Genomic DNA, 13,198 nt, shown 5'->3' with positions numbered 1-13,198 from the left:
TTCCTCCCCAGGAATATACTAAAATGTACATGTGTTTTTTGTTTTGTTTTTATTTTAAATTGGCTAGATGCACTTAGGCAATTTTTTCAGAGGCCGGCACCTGCTGGAGAAAGGACGCCTGATTCGCCTTCCTCTGAACTTTGTAAGTAGCCTACACAACTAGTACTATTGTTGCCGTTTTTGTTATTATTATTAATATCAATTATTACCTTCATAAATCACATCACATTAATACGACTAATTGTAATCAGTAGCATTATTTAGCCTTGTAGCAGTGGTGGCAGTACACTGTACTACAAGTTACATGGTCAGATAAAATGTATTTGTACAATGCAACTATGTGGTAGGATGATAGAAATGACCAAATGCAATTGTGTAACGAACAGCATGGATGATGAACTCTGTTTAAATACAGCTGCAAAAGAAGGGACATCCAGTGGCACTCAAGGGGCCAGTAACACACAGGCCAGGAACACACAGCCTGCATCAGGTGAGTTTATTTAATAGTATTTATTCAAGCCACATCCATACTTTAAAGTACAATAGAAACATGTTAGCGTGTATTAAATACAATAGCTTGTTTTCTTAAAGAAGGTGAAGGGACATCCAAGACCACATCAAGCACTCAGGGCACCAGTGAAACTACACTGCCGCCTGCAGACACCTCACCCTCCGCAATTCCTAATATCCAGGGAGAACCTATAGATCCTGCTGAATGGCCAGCCCTCTGTGATGCGGTAAGGGCACGACCAGAAACATACTCGCACTCATCGAACCACGCATTTACGAATAATTCAGAAAGTTAGACAAACACAAATTTGCTCGCACACAAAAGTGCACCAAAGCTCTTAAATAATAAAAAGCTTTAGATTACAAACCAAAGTCTTTTCTGGCTCCGAGTTAGAGTAAACATTTGTTCTTTGCGGCCCTCTTTTGGATAAAACTTAGAAATGGAAGAGAAGTTAGTTCAGCCGTTTCCGTTCATGTATAAATTGGTGGCGTGCCAGAGAGACAAGCGAGGGAGATGCCGACTCTCCCATTTCAAATATTTAGGTGTGCTCATTGGCTGAACCAAATATTAAACTAAATTGCCATTTAATTCTCCTGGTTTCCTTTCAGCTGGGAATACATTAAACACTGTATGTCTGAGACAAGGGAAGTCCTTAAATCATGTCATAACTTGGTTGATTTAAGGAAACTGGAGATTATGTCTGTGTGGTGGGAGATATCATAAGAGTTCCTCTCGCACAGATTAATGCGGTAAAAACCAGCCACTGCTACCGGCTTATTTGTTTTGTGAAAACTCATTAATGAGGAGCACATGTGAAAGGCTTTGCCATTCGGATGATCAATAGAGAAATAAAGAAAAAGAAAGCTGGCACAATGATGAAGACAATAATTGCACTGTGAAAATGACTGATAAATAACAGAGGTAGCGAACACAATCAGATATAAAGTCTGTGCCGCTGAACCCTACCTTGACCTCGATGAAGTCCGGCTGGCCCAAAGCAATGAGCTCTGAGTAAGACTGCATCTCCTCCACATTCCAGGCCTTCACCAGCGTCAGTCTGTACACCGTTCTCTGTCTCTGGATGGATGGAAATGGGGAAATGAACGAGATAATGTTGTAGTAACAGTGTGGAGCACAGTTAATGTATTATATATGTTCATTTTTTAATGTTTTTAATAGATTTAATGTATGATAGGTCCTAAACAACCACATCCAACAAAGACATCTCATGTATCCATCAAGTTACACATGAACACAAAAAGCCCAATGCCAGCTTGGTGTCGCTCGACAGATTCGGCGCCAGCAACATGTTTGTGCAACACTTCTGTCTCGATTTTTATAGAAAGGTCTAATTGTTGTAAAAACAGCCTAATGTTTTTATAGCTGAACTCGCAGAGATGTTGTAGACCGTTATAGGAACCAGAATTAGATGGTGTTAGAACAGTGTGTGCTGCCATAAGCTAGGTGTTTGCCTTTTGGATAAGGTGATTTAATCATCATATTAGCTGCAACAATTTAATAAAAAACGCAACAACAAAAAAAACTCTTGAAATGGGGAAAAAAAAAAGAAGGTCAAAAGGTCGTTAACAAGCTTGCGTTGCTATTGGTTAAAACAATGATGTCAAATTGTGAGCTGGTGCACAATTTTGCTAGCCATCATGTGTTGCCACCAACATCTGTCCTCCACAGGCAACACAGCAGCTCACATCCGTCCTGTCAACCGGCCTCTTCTGTCTTCTGTCGGTTGCACATGTGAAGGGTTTCCCATATTGATCTGAAGGATTAAGAGCAGGGCCAATCCTTTTTTTTTTCATGGTATTTTATCTAACTTGTGACACCTTTTCCAATTACATGTCCAATGATTTGTTTAATCCAGGTACAAAAGCTGTCAAAAATGTCCCAACTCACAGGGAAGGAAGCAGGGTATTAAACAAAATAAACAATGAGCTACTAGTACCCCCAGGTACGGATGTGGAAGCGCGTTATGAGAGCGGAACCACATCAAACAACATGCAGGTCCACCACGTCTCTGAAAATGCGATTTAAAAAAATAAATTACACTTGAACTTTATTGCGACCACTAAAGGTCCACACTGACGGAAACATTGTAGAAGAAATTAAATATTAACAAATACAAGTAGAAAAATATATCAAACTTCACTACGTATTGGAAAAATACTGTATACCAGATTTGTGTTGATGTCAAGGCCAAGCCAACCTGATCTGGTGCTCGGTTACCTCTCCCTGGGTAAATAAAGATCCCTGCTTACAGCGCAATGGTTGAGACTGATAGACTCAGGCTATTGTGCTTCGTGTACAGCAGGATAAAGAGGATTATTGAGGATGAAAAAAAGACATGGGGCAGATGAAAGAAAAAGGGGAATGATGAGGACGTAGGACACGAGAAACAGACAATACAAAGAAACGAGAACAGGAGAAGAGCGAGCGCTCTTTCGCTCGTTTCCGCGTGCTGTACCCGGAAGGTTATCTGTAAGACTAGGTCTTTTCAGCCAAGTAGGTGGGGGGGTAATTGGCCAGTGGAAGCAGGGAGGTGAGGCTGCCTCTGTTCCAAATCCGACACCGAGGCACAACTCCATCAATCCCCCCCTGCGCACTGTCAGGGGAGGCCAGGTGGAGGAGAACAGAGAGGGATGAGCGCTAAGGAAAGGATGGAGATAGAGCCCACGGTGAAATGGAGACTTAGGACAAGGAGACATGGGGGGGAGGGACAGACAGAAAGGGAGTTTATTTTTGGAAACGGGGAAGTTGCACACAGGGAAACGATATCGTCAGACTGACTTGTACACGTACAGCTCCCTGAGGCCAATTATTAAGAATGCTGAATCACCTGAACTTCAATTTAAAACTTTTGGCCATAAAACTATTGACTCAAAGAAACATTTAAACCATTGCTCTCTATTTTATTCCATCCATACTAGAATATGCCATGGTTACGAACATGGCCTTTAAAATGAACCATGACTCTCCTGACTTATGTCCATTCAACAACCGTGGACATCTATTAAAGTGAAAGACATCAATAGCAAGAGCTGGCAGCCACAATGAGCTCTTGTCCCATTTAAGGATCAATGGCCAAATCTGCTATTCAACTCATCACTCTTTAAACACGTCACGTAAATAAATATATCGAAATAACATCTCTCTCTCTCTCTGAAACCGGGTGAGTAAAAAAAAAATGCATAACGTAAATGTTAACAACAAATTAGCCATTTGTTTGACAGCAATTATAAAAGCAATTCTTGAGATTGACAGCTCCTTGAACTCTCAGACTGCAACGCATTATTGGAAATAATGAGATTCCAGCAAGCATGCGGGGAATGTGCCGTAAGGCTAAAGTGACTTTGCTGTCACTCGTCTGCCCTCGACTGGATGAACCTTTAATATTTGTTTGATTGAAGGTTTAAACATTGTCTGCGAAAGAAATGTATTTACCATTTAAAAATGTAATTTACAGTCATTATAGTCGAGATTGAGGAGGCTGTTTGCAAACTCTTTATGCTCTGATGACTGCATGCTTTACTGTGATGACCATAACATTTTACCAGATGTGACGCAGCGCTGGCAAAAATGGATCGTCTTAACGGTAGTTCATCACAAGGCCATTGATTAATATAACTAAAGTGGCCTTGTTCTTTTGCTCACCCCTGCAGTTACCTCACATTGATATTTGCTCATTGGTTGAGTGGTGAAAATGGGGAGATCAACAATCCACCGGTAGGCGAGTCGCCCTCGAGCGGCTTCTCTCCCCGACACCTCAAGCTGAGCACTAATTAATTTATCCATAGTTTGCTAAAGCGTTTAGGTTTTTTTTCCCCGTCACCAACACAAAGTGTCTGGTGAGGTAGATTCAGGCTGTGATACTGGACTTCCCCTCTGCACATGAATGATGGCAATGCTGCGCAAGGTTATTGGATGCTCTTTTACACAATTAAAAAAAGAAGGTACTATTATTCTTTTAGTGGGAGGCAGTGGCACTGCAGTATAAAGTGTCTACGGCTTGATTTGCTCCATCATACACTGTCATCTTGTCCCCAATCAAATAGGCATTTGGTAAGTGCAGAGGACATCTCAATCTGTGCCTTCTGGGAGGACTCAATCGGCCTTTTCATCAGCTGCTCTGATTCTCTCAAAAAGTTGAGTCTGCACAGGAGGTAAGAATCTGCCACTTCCGTCTGACAGCGAGTTGGAGATAAGAGGCCACTTTTGTTAGAAATCCCCACAACTGCATATTTCTATTCACAGTTTACCAAGAAATGAACTTGTGTTGTGAAGATCGTCTGCTGATGTAGGCATTGCATCCAATCAGACATATTTACTGGACTGTTTTGAAACCTCTGATAAATACACTGAGCTTTCTGTTGCTGTGAATTTTAAAGTCATGGGTTTTTGCACACTTCCCAAAAAGCCTCATCTGCCCGACACAAAAACCAACAGATGCTGCATGTTAAAAAATAAATAAATTGTAACATCTGAACAATACATTTCAACCTCTTAATCAACAAACCTGCAAAATAAACAAGTCCAATGTTAATATAAAAACATGCTGAGAACACGTTACTTATATATTATTAATTATGATTTTGAAGCCAACCGCAAACTTGAGGAAATCAAATGCGGTGGTAGTCTGCGTGGTCCAGACATAAATGTACAGCTTTAGCGTATTTAAACTGTTGAGCAACTGTTGTACTTTCTTCTTGCAGGTAAATTTGACCGAGCAGACATTTTGAGCAGCATCTCGCTCCACAGTAACTTGCCGTTTAACCCTCTCGTTCACGCGCTCACCTCTTTTTGACTTTCTAATTAGCTCAGTGTGCAGCTCACCTTCTCTCCCAAGGCCCTGAGGCTGTCCAGGAAGCGAGGCCAGAAGTCCTTGAAGAGCGGTCGGTCGATTTTCTTCAGGCTGTCTCTGGTGCTGGCGTCCACACTGACATACAACTGGGTAACCGGAACCAGGCTCCTGGAAATGAGAGGAAATATGGAACAGATATGAGGATCAGAAGGATCCAGTTTGAGAGAGAAGAGAACCTGGTGAGGAAAGGTAATATGAAAACAAAAATAATATATTTTGAATTACACTAAGCTAAAATTCACAAAGCTAATCACCCCAAATGTCATCAAGACATTTTTCTGTACTCTCAGAACACATGAGTGCATCGTCATCTCTCTGAAGCGTGCAGTTGTCCCAGTAATTTACATGCAACTCAAATTAAAACACTATGTCGATGTGCTAAAAGCAACAAATTCACAGACAAATGATGGCAAAATAAGGAGGCAAAGTAAAAAACAACGACACAGAAATACTTCTCATCAATACGTGTCTGAAAGAGCAGAGGACGCACCAGAGTAGAACCAAAAATGTGGAAAAGACTCACAGGACCAACAAGCAGGCCCTGCCCTTTCATGCGTCTGTAGACTGGCGATATGAAGTTTCTGTGCAAGAGGGGCAATTATGCAAAGATGCCAAGACAACCAATTAGTGAGGCAGAAAGTATGGGAATGCAGCTCTTTCTACTTCATGCAATCTCTATACAAGAAAACAGTTTCCCCTTGACAAAGCTGCACTGGATAGAGACTCAATAAGCTGCAACAGTTCATCTCCAACAAGGTGGCTCTGACAGAGACAGAAGATGGCCGACGGCTGCCGTCCTCGGCATCTACCTGCTCTACGAGTATACCATAAGACAGTCAGTGACAGGCAAGTTAGCGGACGTATCGGCTATGTCAGTTTACGTCTTGGTGATGACCTGCAAGGCTTCTGGACACGAGAGATTAGAGGTCAACGGTCGTTTAGGTTTGGATTCCAATCTCTCGTGCATGTTCTGGGTCTACCCCGGGTCCAGTTGGACATGCCTCGGAAAACCTCTATAGGGAGGCGTCCAGAAGACACCCGGTTAAGATTCCCAAACCACCTACGCTGGCTCCTTTCGACACGAAGGAGCAGATCTGAGCTCCTCGCCCTCTCCCTCTAAGGCTGAGACCAGCCACCCTACAAAGAAAGCTCATTTTGGCTGCTTGTATCCTCCGTTTCATACTTTGGTCAGCACCCAAAGCTCATGAGCATAGCTAAGGGTCAAACGTAGATGGACCGGTGAATTGAGCGTCGGTACAACGCCCGTCAGTCCATCTCACGCTCCATTTTACCCTCAAACAAAAGATACTTGAACTCCCTCACTTGGGGCACCAGGAGGGTCCAATCCATCGTTTTCCAGCAGAGAACCATGGCCTCAGATTTGCAGGTCCCGGCTCTCATATCGACCGCCGCAAACCGCCGAAGTGTGTGCTGAAGTTCAAAAGGTCAAAGAGCAGAGATGCAATTCTGAGGTCGCTAAACAGGAGACTCTCCTATGCACGGCTGCGTCTTGCCATCTCTACCTGGACTGAAACAGTGGGATTAGTATTTCCCTCATGCAAAGCAACCTTTGTGTCAGCTAACAGCATCAATAATACAATAGATGTCTGCTTTGCCATTTTAGGTGCATGGCAATGTTGCTTGAAAGAGATGTCAGAGGGGAATACAGCCACATCGTTGTGTTGAAACAGAGTGCTGAGTCAAAGCCGTAGTGCAGGGACACTTAGGTCACTTCAGTATGTTTCCTCCTCAGACACAAAACCTTTCCTGTTGATGCTCACAAACCCCCTCGTTAAAGGACACAGCGTCATAATTGTGGAGACTGATCCTTTGATCCTTGTTGCTGCGACACCCTCCTCCATACTTTACAATTCATCCCCCCCCCAGACTTCAAAGAAAAGAGCTTGCGAAAGCATAATACGCTACAGAAAACGTAAATGAGCCAGAATAGATTGGCTGGAATGTTTGTTATGAGAGAAGAAACAAACAGCGACACAAACAAGTTGTGTGAGTCAGTTTCTGCCCTTACCTGATTTCCTGAGGGAACTGTGCATTGGTGACCAGGAAGCTGGAGATGCGGTGGGAGTGGAGGAGGCGGATGAAAGTGTTTATTTCAGGGTACATGATGGGCTCGCCAACCAGAGAGAGGGCACAGTGCTTGACAGCCAGGCCCTCCTCATATCGCTCGGGTTTAACTCCGGGGACACCTGGAGGTGGAGAGAAGTCACAGCTTAATAGATTATAGTTTTCATGTCGATTCCACCTTTGACCTGATCAACGATCTCCCAACAACAACAAGGAGGTGAAAGAATAAATCAAAATGGGAAGAAACTGCTGAGGTCGGGTTTTGAAGTGAGGTCTAACTGAGTCATCACAGGAGAGACGTGTGGTGCTCATGAAAAATGAGCGGAGGAGAGGAGAAACTGTGAAAGTCTGTGAGCCTTGGGAGTTGGGCTCGAAGCCCAGTCTCTCCATCTTTTCCTCCCTCTCTCCGTTCCACTGGGGGGTCTTGGACCCAATTTTCAGCGCATTTACCAGCAGCGACTACAGGGTGCTATAAAGAAAAGCTCAGCAGAAATTCCTGTTTTAGGGGCGAATATCATATGTTTCATAACTATTGCATTTCAACTTTAAGATTACGGAATATTATTAATGAACAAGACACTATTTATTTACAGTAAGAGTGGAATAGACCACTGCACACAGTACAAAATTAAATTGATTTCCCGACCCAATAAGATGACTTTAAGGGCGAGGAATCAAGTCTCAGTTTAGTTTTTGTTACACCAAAGGAAAGTCAATCGAAGAAAGTCTACGTTTGGATCACCAAATTTACAAAACAAAATGACAAACTAGAGAGCACTTTGCAATGGGATCACACAGGCTGCGAAGCCAAATCGGGTCCTTGCTCGGACAACGCCCAGCTTTGAAACCATGCCTTCATTTTTATCTCAACTGCAAACCTAGAAGGTTTTGTGACTGCATCTTCACGGTTGTGACGCCATCGCGCTGATAAAATCCACACACTGAACACATCCACCTGGGACATGAAGAAGAGCTAGACGTGATTTATTTGAATATTAGATCGAACTTGTGATTTGACGAAGTCTGCTTTTGAGCAAGTAAAAGTCAAGTAAAGCATCAGTGAAAGAGACAAAAGTATTAAACGCTGTCTGACATGTCATACTTTTGATGGAGACAGGGAATAAACAAACAGTGAAAGCTTAGGGAGAAATACTTTCATACACTGTCACGGGAATTTAATGCGATATTGCTCTCGCTACAGCAGATGCTATTTAATTTAAGAGTACATGCAGTGAATCCTAATTAGGTGAATATTTGGACTGATGCCTTCATATGCTTCATAAGACCCTCTATGAATTATTGATAGGCGTGTCTGTTACTGTGTTGCCTTTCAAGGACAAATCAAATCTTGCAACAGCTGCGAAGACAAACTGTCCCCGAAGAGGAATCCCACTGAACTCTGTTCCTAACAAGCAGCTGAGAAGAGCATGTGTCAAATGTGTGAAACCTCATTAAATGGATACATCTTATGGTAATGGGAAATTCCATTACATTCTCACATAATTAACTCCCTTGTTTGAGGGCTTTGGGCCGCTGGATCATTATGAAGACAACTCATACCGAAAACCTTCGACGTCTTCTGGACTCGACTTCCGTTGTTTTTTGGTTTTGACATCACAGAAGATGGTTCAGACGTCATTATCGCCCGCTTTTTTGTTTGTGTTTTATTCAGTCAATCATTACACTTATTTTTTTTTTTTTGAGGAGTTCTAGTTCTCGTTAAGATTGTGTTAGGGAGGTAGGGAGACACGGCAAACTCTTCCTGGTGGTAATGCTTGGACTCAATGCATGCATTCACGTAGTGATATTTACTTGGATAGAAGTCCGTAGTGTGTAGAAGCACAGTATGCGCGACTGGAGTGAGTCTTTCATAAAAATGAAAGGTGCCGTGTTGTTGTAGTAAGAGAATCACAGAACAAAACATTTCATTGATAAGTTGACCTCGCGGCAAAGGTTAGAACGTCGCCAAAGCTTCTTCCTGCACACAAGCAAATGTGCCGAGATAAAGTAAGCTCATGCGAATTCTATCGCACTGTCGAGAGCACCCACATAAAGAGAGCTTTTGCATTCAGGGCGCTTTTGCTGGAGCGCCCTGGACACTTGTTGTTGTCCAATCGGGGGAATTGAAAAGGCTTTCTGTGGCAGATGTTGGTGGATACCCAGAGCTCAATGACTTCAAACGTATTTAGTCACCAATGATCTGAACAGACAACAGTCGGCCTGGAGGAAAGTAAGATGCCACTTGAGATTTCCGGTGCGTTGTTTTCATTCATTTACACAATACCCAACAGGTTGTCAGGACACCAACCTGTTTAATTACACTGTGGGTTTTCAGAGGCATTGTCTGGATTGTTCATTGTGCGAGACATTTAAAAAAACGCATCACTGTCAGTGGTAAAAGGAGTCTGCCATTGCAGGCTGCCTAATGCGATTTTGTGGAGCGACTGGAAAGAAAATTCTGGATGATGATGACAATACAGGCTTTCATTTTGCTCTAGTAGATTTCTAATTAGACTTGCAAAGCACTTCTTTGTAAAAGCATCTGAAAATGTCTTTTCTTTATTTCCCTGAACAAACGTCTCAGCTGTAATCCCTTTTGGGACTTTTTTTCCTCCACTTTAAGTGAACTAAAAACCAGCTTACTGTCAACATAAGCTTATGTGCACTATTGTTCCATTATGATAACATAAGGAAAAAACATTTTCCATAATGGCATTCATTATAATAAATCATGAATAACTGCTCTGAGAATGATATTATCTATAAAGTAGCCCTTTGCCGAAGATATGCCTCACAAGTATTCAGCATCTGTATTATTTCCCCCGAGTACAATTGCTTCTCTGTTTCATGATGGGATCAGCAGTGACTTTGAGGTTGGAGAGGCAGCCTTCTGTCTGCAAGGTCACAGGATGAAGCCAGGTCTTAAGAATACTTTTGCAATATTATAATCAACGTGGATAATCAACGTGGATGTCGTTTATACTGTGGCAGTGCTGGAGTTCCAGCTGCGCAGCAGATTTCAAGTGAAAGGAGCACTAAATTAAACAATGCTGAGCAGGTTAAATCTGTTAATGCCGTGTGTGTGCATGGTCGTTAAACCTGCCTTTTAAAATATAAGTCCAGGTCACAACAAGATAAATAAATGCAAAAATGTTAGTCCTGTCAGTCGCCATAGTTTGCACCGTTAGCTGCAAGCCGCTGGTTTGCTGTAGTCATGTTGAGGTAAAAATAAAATAAAAAAAATGCAGACAATATCGTATATAGCACATTTAATAAAAATAGAATTATCACTAGATTAATCTATGAGAACTATAAACATTAGCGGCAGTAAAGATCTTGTTCAAAAACCTTTAAATCCATCTGGAAAAAACAAAACAATTAAAATAAATTTGTTTGCTTTAATAAAAGTCGAATTACTGTGGCACCACCATGTTTTGACAACATTTCCTAAAACCTCAGAGTATTCTCTCAAAAGGTTTTCTTTCAGAAGATGATCACTAAACTCTGTTTTGGCTGAGCTTTGGGCATCTAACTAGCCGTCCTCAGCCAAAGCTGGTGGCAGCCAGAGAAAAGAAGTCCCAAATGCCAGTGGTATGAGTACACGCAAGTACTAATGAGCCCAAAAATGTGTGCCAACGTCCGATGGACAAATGAACACGGAGAGAGAAAACAGAGGCATACCAAGAGGTGGAGCGGGAGAGTCGCTCATGTTTGCATGTGTGACCTTCTAAAAAACGAACCTCTGAACTGTCGAATCATGCCAAGGTGCTTCTCCATGGCGTCCTGTAGGATCTTCTCAGCGGGGTCCATCTTCCAGCGCCACTCTGTGCCCACGGGGTTGGTGTGATGTCTGTTGGTGGCACACGCAGGTAAACAGATGAGGCGTAATAGCAGACAGACCGTAACCGGTGCTACTTTACCAGTTGTTCATTGCCTGCTGGGACACTACGGTCGTGGTTACGCTCGTCTTTTCCATGCCACCTTTGTGACAGGACGCGCCAGATCGGAACTCAGCCGCGTCGACACACACGTGTGTGACCTCAATTGAAACAATGCAACCTGCCTGACCGTAAAACAATCGGATAAATTAAGCGGTCAACACAGGCAGTTAAACGACAGATGAGCACATTTTATTTCCTGAAAATCCTGTCATTTGTGCTGCCTTCTCTTACAGAATTCGTCAAATTTCTGTTTATTTAAGAACAGCCACCAGCTGTGCTCCGATAGTTTGGTGATAAACCAACTTTTCCCATAAATTCTTACTGCTATTTTGTTATTTAAAAAGCTTTTTTATTTTATTTTTTTCCATCAGCAGTAACTGAATCTCTACAAACAGTGTTACAATTGTAATCTGGGAACCCACCGGCTATCGTCTGATGATGACTTCGTTTTTTAACTGATGTTAAATTAGCTTGTAAACTCGTGAAATAAGCCAGTCGTACAAGACTCTCTCTCAAACTCCATCTCCAGTCTTGCATATTGAGTTTCTCATGAGAGTAAACAACAAGCAGCGCACGGGCGTCTTGAACGCTACATCCGTTGGGTGTGAATAACACCTTCCGACTGTCTAAGTGTGATGTCTAGGTGCAACAACAAATGCTGAAGGCATCATGAGTTTCATCACGAGTCTGTTGTGCATGCGCACGCACGCACTACAAAGAGGTGGCCGGTGAGGGCCGCTGTGAGATTACATTTGTGCCCTGAAATTGCTTACTTCCTGTCACGCCACATAGCCGTCTTAAAAGGAGACTGGCTTATCTGTGGTGACAGGGAAGCAGTTTGCCGCAGCGACCTTTCCGTGCCCAGCGCGGTCACCTTTTTCGAATGGAGTGAAAAAGACCCTGGTGTCTCTCCGCTGTCGTGATGAATCAGTGTCCACCTTTGGGCCTCGCGGTCATGCCCGCCATTCGTCTTCTGCGCGTAAATCATTAACCGGTTCGCCGCGGCGGGATGACGGCACATTGTGCAAGTAATCTTGACTAACGAGGTTAAACAAGTCAGGTGAGGAGAAAGCGAAGCATGGATCCAACAATAGTAAAACACTTTGAAATGCCGATTACTCTTGCAGCCATATTTTGCAATCTTTATCTATTATATAAATAATAATTTAATAAACTTCACATGCTGCGATAGATGATGCAGAGTTTTCCAGTGAAACGGCTGTTAGGGTGTCTCTAGCTTCTGTTAGGGTTTTCTAAAGCTTGATGGCTCATCCTGCACACACCGGTCATACGAAACCAAACTTTGTGTGTGCGTGTGTGTGGCAAACACTACTCTGTAGCTTCGTATCACACTAAACTGATTCCTGTCCTGGGCTGCACTGCCCAGGCAGCCTTCCCCTCTCGTCAAGACATTCACTCCACCAGAGTAACCAGGAGAGCACACCACATCATCAGGGACAGAACACACCCCCAGCACAGATTCTTCTCGCTCCTGCCATCAGGCAGACGCTACAGGAGCCTGAAGTCCAGAACCACGAGACTGACGAACAGTTTCTACCCGCAGGCCATCAGGCTGGTGAACATTGGACATTGTAGCAATATCCTTTATATTTTGCGCCTTGTTTTTATTCATTTTTTAACTTAAGTTTATTCTAATTCTATGTGTTAGGAGGACCCAGCAAAATAAGCTTTTCATTGTATAGAATAACTGTCTGTTATCTGTGCTTAAAACTGGATACGGCTCAAATGTTCTGTGAAATACAGTAGTTTTAGACTCATCTGCATTGTTCG

The 13,198-nt window shown here is 42.8% G+C and overlaps 1 protein-coding gene across 1 annotated transcript in view; it reads right to left on the bottom strand.

The window, feature by feature from the left end:
- The window catches only part of tyw1 (tRNA-yW synthesizing protein 1 homolog), a gene marked incomplete at its 3' end in the record, with an annotated part of 44,132 nt that overhangs the window by 20,219 nt on the left and 10,715 nt on the right, over window positions 1-13,198 (bottom strand). Inside the window, 4 exon segments of the mRNA XM_079224587.1 lie at window positions 1,478-1,588; window positions 5,354-5,489; window positions 7,411-7,588; window positions 11,207-11,316. Of these exon segments, the coding sequence (XP_079080713.1) occupies window positions 1,478-1,588; window positions 5,354-5,489; window positions 7,411-7,588; window positions 11,207-11,316 (535 nt within the window).

The sequence above is a fragment of the Taurulus bubalis genome, assembly GCF_910589615.1.
Source record: "Taurulus bubalis genome assembly, chromosome: 10".
In the NCBI taxonomy this organism is placed as follows: Eukaryota; Metazoa; Chordata; class Actinopteri; order Perciformes; family Cottidae; genus Taurulus; species Taurulus bubalis.
This window is presented reverse-complemented; position numbering and strand designations above follow the sequence as displayed.